Source organism: Spea bombifrons, chromosome 9 (genome assembly GCF_027358695.1).
Source record: "Spea bombifrons isolate aSpeBom1 chromosome 9, aSpeBom1.2.pri, whole genome shotgun sequence".
Classification (NCBI taxonomy): domain Eukaryota; kingdom Metazoa; phylum Chordata; class Amphibia; order Anura; family Pelobatidae; genus Spea; species Spea bombifrons.
The window spans coordinates 13,749,672-13,767,155 of NC_071095.1; the positions used below are offsets into that span (position 1 = coordinate 13,749,672).

A 17,484-nucleotide genomic window follows, 5' to 3' on the forward strand; every position below is an offset into this window, starting at 1 on the left:
GTTCTCACCACCGAGTGACCCCACAGGCAACCCTCACCGCACGTTCCCACCACCGAGTGACCCCACGGGCAATCCTCACTGCACGTTCCCACCACCGAGTGACCCCACGGGCAACCCTCACCGCACGTTCCCACCACCGAGTGACCCCACGGGCAACCCTCACCGCACGTTCCCACCACCGAGTGACCTCACGTTCCCACCACCGAGTGACCCCACGATCCCACCACTGAGTGACCCCGCGGGCAACCCTCACTGCACGTTCTCACCACCGAGTGACCCCACGGGCAATCCTCACTGCACGTTCCCACCACCGAGTGACCCCACGGGCAACCCTCACTGCACGATCCCACCACCGAGTGACCCCACGGGCAATCCTCACTGCACGTTCTCACCACCGAGTGACCCCACGGGCAACCCTCACCGCACGTTCCCACCACCGAGTGACCCCACGTGCAATCCTCACTGCACGATCCCACCACCGAGTGACCCCACGATCCCACCACCGAGTGACCCCACGTGCAATCCTCACTGCACGTTCCCACCACCGAGTGACCCCACGGGCAATCCTCACTGCACGTTCCCACCACCGAGTGACCCCACGGGCAATCCTCACTGCACGTTCCCACCACCGAGTGACCCCACAGGCAACCCTCACCGCACGTTCCCACCACCGAGTGACCCCACAGGCAACCCTCACCGCACGTTCCCACCACCGAGTGACCCCACAATCCCACCACCGAGTGACCCCACGTGCAATCCTCACTGCACGATCCCACCACCGAGTGACCCCACGGGCAATCCTCACTGCACGTTCCCACCACCGAGTGACCCCACGTTCCCACCACCGAGTGACCCCACGGGCAATCCTCACCGCACGATCCCACCACCGAGTGACCCCACGGGCAATCCTCACTGCACGTTCCCACCACCGAGTGACCCCACGTTCCCACCACCGAGTGACCCCACAGGCAATCCTCACCGCACGTTCCCACCACCGAGTGACCCCACGGGCAATCCTCACGGCACGATCCCACCACCGAGTGACCCCACGGGCAACCCTCACCGCACGATCCCACCACCGGGTGACCCCACGGGCAACCCTCACCGCACGATCCCACAGGCAACCCTCACCGCACGATCCCACCACCGAGTGACCCCACGAGCAATCCTCACCGCACGTTCCCACCACCGAGTGACCCCGCGGGCAACCCTCACCGCACGTTCCCACCACCGAATGACCCCACGTTCCCACCACCGAGTGACCCCGCGGGCAACCCTAACCGCACGTTCCCACCACCGAGTGACCCCACAGACAACCCTCACCGCACGATCCCACCACCGAGTGACCCCACAATTCTCACTGCCTTCTTAATCTGTAGAGGGGGAGATACTTGGTGCTCCACAGTCCATACAGGTGGATACACTCAGCACTGCGCAGATACAGGGGTGTACTCAGTGCTGTGCAGTCAGAACACACGTAGAGGGCTGATGGATCTATATATATATATTTAATATACACACACAGGTATTATTTTTTTATATACATATATATATACATATACATATATACACACACACACACACACATATATACACACACACACACACACACACACACATATATATATACACATATATACACACACATATATATATATATATATATATATATATATATATATATATATATATATATATATATATATATATATATATATATATATATACATACACACACACACACACACACACACACACGCACAGAGCCAGGGTGGTCATTCTGTAGGAAGTACGGTTCGCTGGTTCACCTTGGGACCTCCATCACGGGGTTAAACCGGTTGCTAATTGCCCCGGGGCACATTCATTTCACCCGTCTTGTCCTTTTGGATAACATAACAAAATCATTGCACCCGACATCAAACGGCACCCAAGGCGGGGGGGAGATGGGGGCAAGAGGTGGCAGCACAGGGGGCAATAGACCGCATGGGAGGAAAGTACAAGAGGCAGAGAGGGAGAGAAGCGCGCTGTCTGTGCAAGGTCAGTACCTGTCACTCTTACACGACACCTGGACACGCACAGCGCAGCGAACATCCCCCTGAATCACAGCTCCCCACACGCAAAGAGCAAACCCCGCGCAAGACCACGGCTTCTAAAACACAACGCCTGCGCGGAGAGCGGTGTATAAAGCGTGGGTATCTGCGGCCCGGCATGCGCGGCACCAGGGCTGCCAGCACAGATCTTAACCCGGCCGTCTAAGGAAACAATTTATTCCCTCCACATCTGAGGCCATCCAAATATGTCCCCTTTCTGGCCCTCCTGGACAGACACCAAGCCATGCTAATTGCAGTATCACCCAACCAGAACCAATAATTCTCCTTGTCCGATATTCACGCTATTACCCCCTAACAGGGCAGATACCAAACACAAGATTATCCACAGAGAGCTGCGATAACAAGCAATCAGCGGGGGTTAACACTTCAACCGCGCATGGTCAGAGCCCCCGGGGAGCGTCTGAAGCCCCCCAGCCCATCATTACAGCTAACTGTGTAATCTTTATCTAATGGATTTGCCATCGCTCCCCCCGCTAGGACATGCAGGGGGGGCTAAGGGCACAGAGGGACCGAGCCCCCCCCACCTGTGCTCAAAATTCAATTACCTCCTTATTGATACATGCGCAGGATACTTAAGCTGCAGACACGACGCTCTGATTTCCCCAGAGGACGAGACCCTCTCTATTTCACTGAACTGCCTCCCCGGGGTGAATTCCAGAGGCGTCCATATTAATAGGCAATCAGTCACAATTCATTTATTAGAGCGCCGGCTCGCACGCCGCTCATTAGCCAGACAAATTCCTCGTTTACTTCGAAAACGGCCCGGAATCCTCCTGCAGAGCCCGCCGCAAAAAACCCTCTAATAAAGCCGAGTGTCACCCGCCCCGGCCCCACGCGAGACAGCGACACCGCTTACCCCGCAAGCACCCGAGCAGCATCACAAAAACACATAGAATATAGAAATATATATAGAAAACATAGAAAGCTGCCATAAAGCGGCCCCTGCCTGCCTCGCAGACCCCCAGAGCCAGGCCGGCACGTGCATCCGTCAGCGTTAGTGACACGGCGGCCCCGCGGGAGCGCAGCGATGACAATAAACAGCCTGAACTGCTGCAATTCATTAGGTAAGAGGGAGCAGCTGGGGAAGCCACGTGCGAGAGGACATCTCCCCCATCAGCAGGACCTCTGGCCCTCATTTCCTATTCACCCCACACATGACAGCTGGAGGGCCCCTGGGAGAGCCCTTCGTACGCCCGCCGTGATTACAAAGCATGCAGCAGGTGACCGCAGCCGCTCTCACTTCATGCGCAGGAGCCTCATCAGCATATAAATAACCCGCATTCTACTCCAGATGAGAGGCAGACACTCGCACTCTCCCCCCCTGCGCCTCGCCCGCTCTCTCCCCCCCGCGCCTCGCCCGCTCTCTCTCTCCCCCGCGCTCTCTCTCTCCCCCTGCGCCTCGCCCGCGCTCTCTCCCCCCCCTGCGCCTCGCCCGCGCTCTCTCTCCCCCCCCTGCGCCTCGCCCGCGCTCTCTCTCCCCCCCCTGCGCCTCGCCCGCGCTCTCTCTCCCCCCCTGCGCCTCGCCCGCTCTCTCCCCCCCGCGCCTCGCCCGCTCTCTCTCTCCCCCGCGCTCTCTCTCTCCCCCTGCGCCTCGCCCGCGCTCTCTCCCCCCCCTGCGCCTCGCCCGCGCTCTCTCTCCCCCCCTGCGCCTCGCCCGCTCTCTCTCCCCCCCTGCGCCTCGCCCGCGCTCTCTCTCCCCCCCTGCGCCTCGCCCGCTCTCTCTCCCCCCCTGCGCCTCGCCCGCTCTCTCTCCCCCCCCTGCGCCTCGCTCGCTCTCTCTCCCCCCCTGCGCCTCGCTCGCTCTCTCTCCCCCCCTGCGCCTCGCCCGCTCTCTCTCTCCCCCCCTGCGCCTCGCCCGCTCTCTCTCTCCCCCTGCGCCTCGCCCGCTCTCTCTCTCCCCCTGCGCCTCGCCCGCTCTCTCTCTCCCCCTGCGCCTCGCCCGCTCTCTCTCTCCCCCTGCGCCTCGCCCGCTCTCTCTCTCCCCCTGCGCCTCGCCCGCTCTCTCTCTCCCCCTGCGCCTCGCCCGCTCTCTCTCTCTCTCCCCCTGCGCCTCGCCCGCTCTCTCCCTCCCCCTGCGCCTCGCCCGCTCTCTCTCCCTCCCCCTGCGCCTCGCCCGCTCTCTCTCCCTCCCCCTGCGCCTCGCCCGCTCTCTCTCCCTCCCCCTGCGCCTCGCCCGCTCTCTCTCCCTCCCCCTGCGCCTCGCCCGCTCTCTCTCCCTCCCCCTGCGCCTCGCCCGCTCTCTCTCCCTCCCCCTGCGCCTCGCCCGCGCTCTCTCCCTCCCCCTGCGCCTCGCCCGCGCTCTCTCTCCCTCCCCCTGCGCCTCGCCCTCTCTCCCTCCCCCTGCGCCTCGCCCTCTCTCCCTCCCCCTGCGCCTCGCCCTCTCTCCCTCCCCCTGCGCCTCGCCCTCTCCCTCCCCCTGCGCCTCGCCCTCTCTCCCTCCCCCTGCGCCTCGCCCTCTCTCCCTCCCCCTGCGCCTCGCCCTCTCTCCCCCCCTGCGCCTCGCCCTCTCTCCCTCCCCCTGCGCCTCGCCCTCTCTCCCCCCCTGCGCCTCGCCCTCTCTCCCCCCTGCGCCTCGCCCTCTCTCCCCCCCTGCGCCTCGCCCTCTCTCCCCCCCTGCGCCTCGCCCGCTCTCCCCCCCTGCGCCTCGCCCGCTCTCCCCCCCTGCGCCTCGCCCGCTCTCCCCCCCTGCGCCTCGCCCGCTCTCCCCCCCTGCGCCTCGCCCGCTCCCCCCCCGCTGGTACCCTATAGCACTGAGAGTATATATAATATATTTATATATTATTCCAGCAGAGCCCAGACACACTATCACCAGTGAAATATTAATGTGATACCATTCCTTCGCCCCGAGGCAGGGGATGGGGCTCTTTGGGTATTTTTGTGACACATCCCTTACCCCGGAGGGACCCGTAAACAGCAAGTGACAGCCCAACAATCACTCAGCCGCGCACTCACTTTACAGGCTTCATGTTTATCTCTGCTGTAAATCCAGCTTCTCGCTCTAATCCCGTCCGCAGCGCAGAAAGAAACCGCCGATAATGAAAAAGTTCAGGAAATTTACAGCGCGTCGGGAGCCTGAGAGAGGCAGAAAAAATTAAAGACCTGTCGGGGCGTAAATCACCGCCGGGCAATTACAGGTCCCTACACTGTCCTGGGGAAATTAGCCACCAGGTAGGGCAGGCAGATGCCTGCCGGATATTCTCTGAACCGCCTTGGGGCAATTAAAAAGCAAATCATTCTTTAACATCCACCTGTCCCTATTTACAGGCCAAGGAGCCCCGATACACCCGCATCCCCCGAGTATGCGGAGGTAAATTGTTATTTGCAGATTGTGCCTGAACGGTCATACAGCAAGAGAAAAAAAATACACGATAGTCGAGACAGGATTTAGAGCTCTTCCTGCACCGGCATTTACGGTCCTCTCTGCCGTCGGATCAGCCGTTAAATACACGGACTGCTGGCGAGAGATTCACCGCGGCCTGAGAACAAAACTCATGCGCAGCCCTGACAGCTTCTCGACTCAATAACTGCTTCAACCTGTGATGCAGCCCGCAACGCATGCACGTGTGCGTCATGTTACACGCTAGCAGAGAGCAGAAGGACGAAGTGAGATGGGATCCGGAGGGTGATGCTCGGTGCCGCTGATTTGCACCTGACTGCAGCTTTACTGCCCTCCTGTGGCCAACATCACACAATGCAGCTAGTGCACAGTAACGAGGTACGTTGGAGGAATTCGGATTTATTCCGTGGCAGTAACAGGTAGGACTCCGGCTGTTGCGGAAATACATCTCACCTGATGCTCAGTCAGTACTTGGCTGAGTCCCGGGTGACTAAGAATCATGGGAGTAGCTGTTAAAGCAGGATCCGGACTGGTAGAGGGTCTGATATAAGTATTTCAGGGACTCTTTCTTTAATAATAACTATTATACATCTGCTGTCAGGGTATTTACAAGATTCCTTTACATAACATGCAAATAAGGACTCCTGAGTGAAGCCCTGCATGCGCATGGCCTCTGCACAAGGTGGAGACATTTGTGTCCCAATTCACCCTGGAGCCCAAATCCCAAATCCATCTCATATTACGAGCCGCACATCAAGGCCATTCAGCCATCCCAGGGAGACAGACTCGGTCTCTTTTCTTATAACGCTAGTTAGATAAATCCGAGGTCTAGAGTGTGGGTAGGAAGAGACCAGGAGAACGGACAGTCTGTAGCGGTACAAAAGCAGCCACACAGGACACGATACTCACACTCATCCAGTCCAAGCTGGTAGGCGAAGTTCTGCAGGCCACGGACTTTCTCCATCAGGTTCGCTGTGGTGAGGCTCCCCAATTCTGTATCAAACAGGAAAGGCCGTTAAGAGAGGTAGATGGACACGATCTACCCCGAGTGAGACGGTGCCCAGGGGGTGAAAGCAGCACAGGCAATAAACACTTACACCAGCCAGCTCACCCTGTATAGGGCCGGGTACTCGCATTCTGCGTAATACAGAGCATTCTACCCCAGGGCCGGGTACTCTGCGTAATACAGAGCATTCTACCCCAGGGCCGGGTACTCGCATTCTGCGTAATACAGAGCATTCTACCCCAGGGCCGGGTACTCTGCGTAATACAGAGCATTCTACCCCAGGGCCGGGTACTCTGCGTAATACAGAGCATTCTACCCCAGGGCCGGGTACTCTGCGTAATACAGAGCATTCTACCCCAGGGCCGGGTACTCGCATTCTGCGTAATACAGAGCATTCTACCCCAGGGCCGGGTACTCGCATTCTGCGTAATACAGAGCATTCTACCCCAGGGCCGGGTATTCGCATTCTGCGTAATACAGAGCATTCTACCCCAGGGCCGGGTACTCTGCGTAATACAGAGCATTCTACCCCAGGGCCGGGTACTCGCATTCTGCGTAATACAGAGCATTCTACCCCAGGGCCGGGTATTCACATTCTGCGTAATACAGAGCATTCTACCCCAGGGCCGGGTACTCGCATTCTGCGTAATACAGAGCATTCTACCCCAGGGCCGGGTACTCTGCGTAATACAGAGCATTCTACCTCAGGGCCGGGTACTCGCATTCTGCGTAATACAGAGCATTCTACGCCAGGGCCGGGTACTCGCATTCTGCGTAATACAGAGCATTCTACCCCAGGGCCGGGTACTCTGCGTAATACAGAGCATTCTACCCCAGGGCCGGGTACTCGCATTCTGCGTAATACAGAGCATTCTACCCCAGGGCCGGGTATTCACATTCTGCGTAATACAGAGCATTCTACCCCAGGGCCGGGTACTCGCATTCTGCATAATACAGAGCATTCTACCCCAGGGACGGCTACTCGCATTCTGCATAATACAGAGCATTCTACCCCAGGGCCGGGTACTCTGCGTAATACAGAGCATTCTACCCCAGGGCCGGGTACTCTGCGTAATACAGAGCATTCTACCCCAGGGACGGCTACTCGCATTCTGCATAATACAGAGCATTCTACCCCAGGGCCGGGTACTCGCATTCTGCGTAATACAGAGCATTCTACCCCAGGGCCGGGTACTCTGCGTAATACAGAGCATTCTACCTCAGGGCCGGGTACTCGCATTCTGCGTAATACAGAGCATTCTACGCCAGGGCCGGGTACTCGCATTCTGCGTAATACAGAGCATTCTACCCCAGGGCCGGGTACTCTGCGTAATACAGAGTATTCTACCCCAGGGCCGGGTACTCGCATTCTGCGTAATACAGAGCATTCTACCCCAGGGCCGGGTATTCACATTCTGCGTAATACAGAGCATTCTACCCCAGGGCCGGGTACTCGCATTCTGTGTAATACAGAGCATTCTACCCCAGGGCCGGGTACTCTGCGTAATACAGAGCATTCTACCCCAGGGCCGGGTACTCGCATTCTACGCCAGGGCCGGGTACTCGCATTCTGCGTAATACAGAGCATTCTACCCCAGGGCCGGGTACTCTGCGTAATACAGAGCATTCTACCCCAGGGCCGGGTACTCGCATTCTGCGTAATACAGAGCATTCTACCTTTCAACATTTCAATATCATCCTTTTCCAGTTCGGCCATCCATTTGGGAGGGGAGCTTGTGATTGGCTGAAGAAAAAAAAAATACAGAACAACCAATGAATAAAATGTATAAGGAGGCAAAACACAGTGCGCGATAAAACATTTACACGGAGGAAACGCGGAATTACGGAGGAAGGAGCTCTACATCCCTAAAGCGAAAACCCGCAAATGTTTGGGGCTCAATGAGATGCTCCGGTGCGAGGGAGGGGGGACAGCGCGAAAGAGAGAGAGAGAGAAGAGGGGGGGACAGCGCGAGAGAGAGAGAGAGAGAGAGGAGGGGGGACAGCGAGAGAGAGAGAAGAGGGGGGGACAGCGCGAGAGAGAGAGAGAGAGAGAGGAGGGGGGACAGCGAGAGAGAGAGAAGAGGGGGGGACAGCGCGAGAGAGAGAGAGAGGAGGGGGGACAGCGAGAGAGAGAGAAGAGGGGGGGACAGCGCGAGAGAGAGAGAGAGGAGGGGGGACAGCGAGAGAGAGAGAAGAGGGGGGGACAGCGAGAGAGAGAGAAGAGGGGGGGACAGCGAGAGAGAGAGAGAGAGAGAGAGGAGGGGGGACAGCGAGGGGGACATTTAAGGACAGGAAGGGAGGGAAATTCATTCCAAAGGAGGATTTAAGTTACGAGAGCCGGAATCTAACACCAGAGCGTCAGCGGCCGAGACGGCGTTTTACTTTCCTGACGTACACTTTTGAAAGAGGCAGCAAACTCTGCGACTCCAGGAACTGCGGGGAGAAGAGATGTTAGATGCAACGCAGCCCGGCGTCCAATCGCAATATTCACAGAGACGTTTACGCCGCGCCCGGCCAGTCCGAGCTATAAACATCCAAATTCTGAGATTACTCTTTACTTATTCACTAATTCCATGGTTACCGGCGGCAGACCCTCCTCAATCACTGATACCTTTTATTGGGTCAACACAGGAAGTTACGCAAGATTTCTGCGACGCGTGTCGGTTACGTGTAAACCCGGCCCCGTTCCTCGTCTCGAGGTGCAACTTACGCTGTTCCGGCCAAAGGTCTGGAGACGCGCGGTCCAACTTCTCAAAACTCAGCAAGGAGTCCTCCAAATCCAGCTCTAAAAAGGGAAGCCCAGACAGAAACCGCGTGAGGTGCGTCGCGATGGCGCCCGCCGCCCCCCCCAGCCTAACCCTCCGCTCCTCCAGACATCGCCCCCCCAGCCTAACCCTCCGCTCCCCCATCCTCCAGACATCGCCCCCCCAGCCTAACCCTCCGCTCCCCCATCCTCCAGACATCGCCCCCCCCAGCCTAACCCTCCAGAAATCCCCCCCCCCAGCCTAACCCTCCGCTCCCCCATCCTCCAGACATCGCCCCCCCCAGCCTAACCCTCCAGAAATCCCTCCCCCCAGCCTAACCCTCCGCTCCTCCATCCTCCAGACATCGCCCCCCCAGCCTAACCCTCCGCTCCCCCATCCTCCAGACATCGCCCCCCCGCCTAACCCTCCAGAAATCCCCCCCCAAGCCTAACCCTCCGCTCCCCCATCCTCCAGACATCGCCCCCCCAGCCTAACCCTCCACACCCCCCATCCTCCAGACATCGCCCCCCCAGCCTAACCCTCCGCTCCTCCATCCTCCAGACATCGCCCCCCCCAGCCTAACCCTCCAGAAATCCCCCCCCAGCCTAACCCTCCGCTCCCCCATCCTCCAGACATCGCCCCCCCCAGCCTAACCCTCCAGAAATCCCTCCCCCCAGCCTAACCCTCCGCTCCTCCATCCTCCAGACATCGCCCCCCCAGCCTAACCCTCCGCTCCTCCATCCTCCAGACATCGCCCCCCCAGCCTAACCCTCCGCTCCTCCATCCTCCAGACATCACCCCCCCCAGCCTAACCCTCCGCTCCTCCATCCTCCAGACATCACCCCCCCCAGCCTAACCCTCCGCTCCCCCATCCTCCAGACATCGCCCCCCCCAGCCTAACCCTCCAGAAATCCCCCCCCCAGCCTAACCCTCCGCTCCCCCCCCAGCCTAACCCTCCGCTCCCCCATCCTCCAGACATCGCTCCCCCAGCCTAACCCTCCGCTCCCCCATCCTCCAGACATCGCTCCCCCAGCCTAACCCTCCGCTCCCCCATCCTCCAGACATCGCCCCCCCCCAGCCTAACCCTCCGCTCCCCCATCCTCCAGACATCGCCCCCCCAGCCTAACCCTCCGCACCCCCCATCCTCCAGACATCGCCCCCCCCAGCCTAACCCTCCACACCCCCCATCCTCCAGACATCGCCCCCCCAGCCTAACCCTCCGCTCCTCCATCCTCCAGACATCGCCCCCCCAGCCTAACCCTCCGCTCCTCCATCCTCCAGACATCGCCCCCCCAGCCTAACCCTCCAGAAATCCCTCCCCCCAGCCTAACCCTCCGCTCCCCCATCCTCCAGACATCGCCCCCCCAGCCTAGCCCGCCGCTCCCCAATGCAGGAGATACCAGAGGGAAAGGCGATGGAATCGTCGGGCGATGCCGGGCCAACAACGAAAAATATGGGACCTCAGCCGTCTCTTCTTCACTTCAGAAGCTATGCTGGTCCAATAAAAGGGAACGGCTGGTCCAACAAAAAGTCAGCTTTTCTCTTTATTATGCAAAGGAGGCCGCATTTACAGTTACCATGGAGATAAAGCAGTCACGAGCTTCACAGGGAAGTGTAACTGAATACGTGGGAACCGGTCCTAATCTCCCCAATCAACACATTCCGGTTCCAAACAACCCCCCGGGGAAAACCGTGGCTCTTGGACCCGCAGAGCACACCGAGACCAACCACCGATTAAGGTTTGACTCTTTACAGAAGGAAAAACGGGCATAACGGCAACGACCCGGCTCCTCACAGGGAGCCCGAGCCCCGGTCTGCACGTTACACTCCGAGCCTCCCCCAGGCGCCCATTTATCCCAGTCAGACCACACAGCATTAACACTTTGTTTACCTTCCGCCGCTGCCATCTTCCCAGAGAAGGCGTCACGTGACTCGGCGCCATATTGGTACAGTCATCCCGCCCCTGCCGCTCCCACAGCTCTTCTGAATGTCTGTCACCGACACTTACTGGTGCCGCCAGAAACATTATCCGACCTGGAGCGGCCGAAACTGGATGAACTAAGAGGAACTAATACATACCCGCCACATTACTACACCCAAACAACACAAAACTCAAAGTATTTCAGCAGAGGGCACTGTGTAGACCAATAGGAATGAGCCATATTACTCAGCGTGCTGAATCCAATCATTAAACAGCCCTCTAAGCGGCCTCTTACTAGAACTAAAGCAGCCACGCATGTGCAGAATCATGTGACACGGTACGTGGGGACCATCACCCTGGTAAAAGGGCAGCCTGAACCCGCAACTCATATCAACCAATTAACTTCCGCCCAGGATAGACATGGACGATCTGCGAGGTCAATCGCACCCACTGTATGAAGAGCCAATAACATTCAAGCTTTAGGGGGCCGTGTCAGTTCAGCCAATGAACGTTCGCGGGCGGGACTCGTGTTTTGGAGTAGCCAATGTGCCGTGGAGGGCGGGGCTCCGTGTCTTTGGCACTCAGTTCGGTCAGGAGTCACGGGGATCATGATGCGGATCGGGCGGTTTGTGGCGGTCAGTATACCGGCGCTGAGCGAATACGTGTCAGCGGGTTCCTGGCAGTTCCGGTCACTATCTAATCTGAGGGGTCCTTGGGGCCAATATCCAATCTGACCCTAACCCGGATCCATGTCTACAATGGAGGGTCCCAGGGTCACATCCTAATCTGAGGGCTCCTGTGACCAGTGTCTAATTTAAGGGGTTTTAAGAATCATATTTTCTCCTAAAATATAAATCGCGAGCCCCCTTCGTACTGCCACCCCCCCCTTGTGGAGGTTCTTCGTACTGCCACCCCCCCTTGTGGAGGTTCTTCGTACTGCCACCCCCTTGTGGAGGTTCTTCGTACTGCCCCCCCTCATGTGGAGGTGCTTCGTACTGCCCCCCCCCCCCATGTGGAGGTGCTTTGTACTGCCCCCCCCCGTGGAGGTATTTCGTACTGCCACCCCCCCTTTGTGGAGGTTCTTCGTACTGCCACCCCACTCTTGTGGAGGTGCTTCGTAATGCCCCCCCCCCTTGTGGAGGTGCTTCGTACTGCCCCCCCCTTGTGGAGGTTCTTCGTACTGCCCCCTCCTTGTGGAGGTGCTTCGTACTGCCCCCTCCTTGTGGAAGTGTTTTATACTGCCTTCCCCTTCTGGAAGTACTTTCTACCCCCCCCCCCACTATAGAAGGAGTATTAGGGGACTGTGGCCTTTAGGGCTGCTCTAGAGGGGGTATTGGGGGGCTCGTCGGGTATCGGGGGGTCTGGTCTCAAAGGAAGTGACTTTCTTTTTCCACGCAGGTCTCAGGCCGGCTCAGACATTTCTCTTCTGCCGCGGCTGTGGTGAGTTTTTCTCTAAGAGGGTGGATTTGCTGTTGGATGTGGGGTATCTTTGAGGTTGGCGTGGGGGGGTCTTTGAGGTTGGCGTGGGGGGGTCTTTGAGGTTGGTGTGGGGGGGTCTTTGAGGTTGGTGTGGGGAGGTCTTTGAGGTTGGTGTGGGGGGGTCTTTGAGGTTGGTGTGGGGAGGTCTTTGAGGTTGGTGTGGTGTTATCTTTGAGGTTGGTGTGGGGGGGTCTTTGAGGTTGGTGTGGGGAGGTCTTTGAGGTTGGTGTGGTGTTATCTTTGAGGTTGGTGTGGGGGGGTCTTTGAGGTTGGTGTGGGGAGGTCTTTGAGGTTGGTGTGGTGTTATCTTTGAGGCTGGCGAGGGGGGTCTTTGAGGCTGGCGAGGGGGGTCTTTGAGGTTGGCGTGGAGGGGGTCTTTGAGGTTGGCGTGGAGGGGGTCTTTGAGGTTGGCGTGGGGGGGGGTCTTTGAGGCTGGGGGTATCAGGTGATTGGTTAGGCTGGAAGCGCCTCTGGCTTTTGGGTTTATTTATTGTGTTTGTTTTAATTCCCGGTTTATCTTTTTAGCCTCGGACAAAACTCTTCATCAATGGCCAATTTCTTGATTCCCAGACGTCGGATTGGATCGACATCCATAACCCAGTAAGAGCTGAAGGCGCTCACCCGGGGGGGGGGCTGCGAGGGGGTGGAGCTGGGCGGGGGCGGAGCTGCAAGGGGGCAGGGGCGCGCAGCTGCGAGGGGGCACACAGCCACCCATCAGCAGCTGCAGAACTGCTTGGGGAGATCACAATCCCCCTCTAACCGGCCCTACATTAGGGAGCGCGGGGTCCGTCACTTCACGCCTTGGCTTCCGTGCTCTCTCATCGCTGCGCGCCGGGATATGATGTCACCACGCGGGAGGAGGCACTAAAGCTGAGGCCTGGAGTGACAGACCTCACGCTCCCAAAATAGGATGGAGGATGGATACACGTTTGCAGTTCTTTTAAGTTATTGTGACTTATTATTGTTCTCTCTCTCAGGCCACTAATGAGGTGATAGGCCGTGTTCCCCAGGCCACACAGAGCGAGATGGAAGCCGCCATCCGCGCATGCGAGCGCACGTTTCCGGCCTGGTCTGAGACATCCATCCTGAACCGACAGCAGATCTTCCTTCGTTACCAGCAGCTCATTAAGGATAATTTGGTACGTGGCAGGGGATCAGTGTCTGTAGTGTCCGGGGGGGGGGTATCAGTGTCTGTAGCGTGCGGGGGGGGGGATCAGAGTCTGTAGCGTGCGGGGGGGGATCAGTGTCTGTAGCGTGCGGGGGGGATCAGTGTCTGTAGCGTGCGGGGGGGGTCAGAGTCTGTAGCGTGCGGGGGGGGGGGTCAGAGTCTGTAGCGTGCGGGGGGATCAGTGTCTGTAGCGTGTGGGGGGGGATCAGTGTCTGTAGCGTGTGGGGGGGGATCAGTGTCTGTAGGTCCCTAGCGTGCGGGGGGGGATCAATGTCTGTAGCGTGTGTGTAGCGCGCGGGGGGGGATCAATGTCTGTAGCGTGTGTGTGTAGCGCGCGGGGGGGGATCAGTGTCTGTAGCGTGTGGGGGGGGATCAGTGTCTGTAGCGTGTGGGGGGGGATCAGTGTCTGTAGCGTGTGGGGGGGGGGATCAGTGTCTGTAGCGTGCGGGGGGGATCAGTGTCTGTAGCGTGCGGGGGGGTCAGTGTCTGTAGCGTGCGGGGGGGTCAGTGTCTGTAGCGTGCGGGGGGGGGATTAGTGTCTGTAGCGTGCGGGGGGGGTCAGAGTCTGTAGCGTGCGGGGGGGTCAGAGTCTGTAGCGTGCGGGGGGTTCAGTGTCTGTAGCGTGCGGGGGGTTCAGTGTCTGTAGCGTGCGGGGGGTTCAGTGTCTGTAGCGTGCGGGGGGGGTTCAGTGTCTGTAGCGTGTGGGGGGGTCAATGTCTGTAGCGTGCGGGGGGGGATCAATGTCTGTAGCGTGTGTGTAGCGCGCGGGGGGGGATCAATGTCTGTAGCGTGTGTGGGGGGGGTCAATGTCTGTAGCGTGCGGGGGGGGATCAATGTCTGTAGCGTGTGTGTGTAGCGCGCGGGGGGGGATCAATGTCTGTAGCGTGTGTGGGGGGGGGGGTCAATGTCCGGTGGGGGGGTCAGCCGAGACTCATACGATGACTCTTACAGAAAGAACTGGCGCGTCTCATCACGCTGGAGCAAGGGAAGACGTTGGCTGACGCTGAAGGAGACGTCTTCCGGGGGCTGCGTAAGGCGCTCTGTTATGTTTAGCGGTCGCTTATCTCGGGCTCGTGTCACGGACCGTATGTCACAGGTGCCGATGTCTAACTTTTGTTCCAGAGGTTGTGGAGCACGCGTGTAGCGTTACATCTCTCATGCTCGGGGAAACCTTGCCGTCTCTCACCAAGGACATGGACACGTTCACCTTCCGCCTGCCTCTGGGCGTCTGCGCAGGAATCGCTCCGTTTAACTTTCCCGCCATGATTCCGCTGTGGATGTTCCCAATGGCCATGGTTTGTGGAAACACCTACCTGATGAAGCCATCAGAGAGAGTTCCTGGGGCTACCATGCTGCTTGCCCGTCTGCTGCAGGACGCAGGGGCCCCTGACGGGACCCTAAACATCATTCATGGGCAGCATGCAGGTAACAGAGGTTTGGCATTGGGGTACATGAAACCCCCAGAACCCGCCGGCAGGTCGGCCCCGTCGGCCGGCCCTGTGAATGTTTACGTCCCCTCTCTGGTTTAGTGGCTATTGTGTTGGTTTATTGTCTTTTTGTTTCTTTTTTAGCTGTAAACTTTATTTGCGATCATCCAGCCATCCGCGCCATCAGCTTCGTGGGCTCCAACCAGGCCGGCGAATACATCTATGAGAGGGGGTCCCGAAACGGCAAGAAGGTGCAGTCCAACATGGTACGAGGGATGTGAGGACTTCCGCGGGGATCGCAGGGGCTGTTCCTGTTCCAGACAACTCTGATCTGCGTTTGCTGTCTTCTCCAGGGTGCCAAGAATCACGGGGTGGTTATGCCAGACGCCAATAAGGAAAACACTTTGAATCAGCTTGTGGGGGCAGCGTTTGGCGCCGCCGGACAGCGCTGCATGGCTTTATCTACGGCCGTTTTAGTTGGAGAGGCAAGAAAATGGCTGCCAGAGTTGGTTGAAAAGGCAAAGAAGCTCCGTGTTAACGCTGGTAAGAAAGGGAAATGCGTTTCCACGAACCACGGCTTTCTGCAGATGTAAATCCGGAAGTAGGACCGCGGGGGGCTTTTGGGGAGCGGGTGCGATGTCCCAGCCCCGGGGCAGAAATATCTTTACGTGGTTTTCTCCCTCCGTTAGGGGATCAGAGCGGGGCAGATGTAGGACCTCTCATTAGTCCAGCGGCCAAGGAGCGCGTGTGCAGTCTGGTGGAAAGCGGCGTTACGGAAGGGGCTTCCTTACTTCTAGACGGTCGCTCTGTCAAAGTAAAAGGCTTCGAAAACGGCAACTTTGTGGGGCCAACAATCTTAGGAAATGTAAAGGTACTAAAGCGGAGATTATTGGGGAGAGGACGAGGGGTCGATGGGCGGAACCCGGGGCGCCGTGTGATATATTTCTGCTTCTCCCAGACCGACATGACCTGCTATAAAGAGGAGATCTTTGGGCCGGTTCTGGTGGTTCTGGAGGCAGATACTCTGGATGAAGCCATAGAGATTGTGAATAAGAATCCATATGGAAACGGCACGGCCATCTTCACTACCAATGGTGCGACCGCTCGGAAGTACACTCACCTCGTCGACGTGGGGCAGGTGCGTACGCCCGGTGTGGAACGTGTCTGAGAGGTGTCCGGTGGCCATGTACCCCTGGGGCATGCTGGCTGGGCTTGTTCTGCTATGATCTTCAAGCTGGAGCTCAGTGACGCTCATGACCCATTAGCCTTCCTTGACGCTTCAAAGTGTAACGTCCAACGTGGATATTCAGAAGACTGTGCCAGGCTCCACAGAACATCTGGCGCTGCCCTAGGGGTGTCTTTCAGCAGGAGAAGATATTCTAAGAATACGAATGCATTTATCTACTTAACATGAATCGTGTTTGGCTGTTTTCAGGTGGGTGTGAACGTGCCGATCCCGGTACCACTGCCTATGTTCTCATTCACCGGATCGCGTGCCTCCTTCCGAGGCGACTCAAACTTCTATGGCAAACAGGTATATGGTGATGGAGCCGCTGGCCCCTTCGCGTTCCACACTCAACGTTCTATGTAAAGGCCGCGGAGAGACTGATTTTTCTTTGTTCTTCTCTGCATAGGGGATAAATTTCTACACTCAGCTAAAAACCGTTACTTCCCAATGGAAGGAGGAAGATGCCACTTTAACCAGTCCAGCGGTGGTGATGCCAACCATGGGCCGCTGACCTCTCCTCCCGCTGTAGCTGCAGCTCCGCGTACAAATCCGTAGCCTTGCTGACATTGTCTTCACTTCTACAAACTGCTATTTCTTTCCTCTTTTTGATTGACGTGCCATGTATTGAATGTATTTTCCAGCACCGGCCGCTTAATGGACGCCGTCACAACCTCCTTCCCATAACCCCAATAAAGTAACTTATGATAGAAGCCTGTTCCTACCGACCGCTGTGTCTGCTCCTCGCACTCCATACCCAGCGATGGTTATTTTATTAACTTCACCCACCTCCTAGCGAGCGCTTATCATTCCGTATTGGCTTCCCCAGAATACGCCTCCTGCGGAATCGTGAGATAATTTTTTAAGCTTTTTCTATTGTTGTCGTGAGAGAGCGCTTTCTATTTTTCCCCTTAAATTATAGAAAGGCTTGCTTTGGTCTGGGACCTTCTACCGGTTGCATTGAGTAATGTGATTAACGAAACCAAGATTCTGTCCTTCCAGGGGGATTTGGTTATCGTTAATTTGAATTTACTCAGAAACCCAGATTTTCAATGAAAAGAAGGGT

At 57.7% G+C, this 17,484-nt stretch overlaps 2 protein-coding genes across 3 annotated transcripts in view; one reads left to right on the forward strand and one right to left on the reverse strand.

Annotated features, from left to right (window-relative positions):
* LIN52 (lin-52 DREAM MuvB core complex component) overlaps positions 1-11,338 on the reverse strand; it is a 25,872-nt gene extending 14,534 nt beyond the window's left edge. Inside the window, exons 1-5 of one of the 2 annotated variants that reach the window (XR_008355563.1) lie at positions 11,090-11,338; positions 9,165-9,239; positions 8,850-8,887; positions 8,132-8,198; positions 6,358-6,441 (exon numbers count right to left, since the gene is read on the reverse strand). Coding sequence is in view for 1 of the 2 variants with exons in the window: in XM_053475635.1 (XP_053331610.1) it covers positions 6,358-6,441; positions 8,132-8,198; positions 8,850-8,887; positions 9,165-9,239; positions 11,090-11,105 (280 nt within the window). In the remaining variant the exon portion in view is untranslated. The remainder of the gene's footprint in view (positions 1-6,357; positions 6,442-8,131; positions 8,199-8,849; positions 8,888-9,164; positions 9,240-11,089) is intronic. The other variant, XM_053475635.1, reaches the window with a different exon arrangement.
* A 318-nt stretch (positions 11,339-11,656) lies between these two features.
* ALDH6A1 (aldehyde dehydrogenase 6 family member A1) lies at positions 11,657-17,136 on the forward strand. The gene is made up of 12 exons (XM_053475630.1): positions 11,657-11,754; positions 12,518-12,559; positions 13,124-13,198; positions 13,576-13,737; positions 14,718-14,796; positions 14,889-15,191; positions 15,338-15,459; positions 15,547-15,736; positions 15,883-16,064; positions 16,152-16,331; positions 16,629-16,727; positions 16,828-17,136. The coding sequence occupies exons 1-12, from the start codon at positions 11,728-11,730 to the stop codon at positions 16,930-16,932; spliced, it is 1,566 nt and encodes a 521-aa protein (XP_053331605.1). The 5' UTR covers positions 11,657-11,727; the 3' UTR covers positions 16,933-17,136.
* The last annotated feature ends 348 nt before the right edge of the window (positions 17,137-17,484 follow it).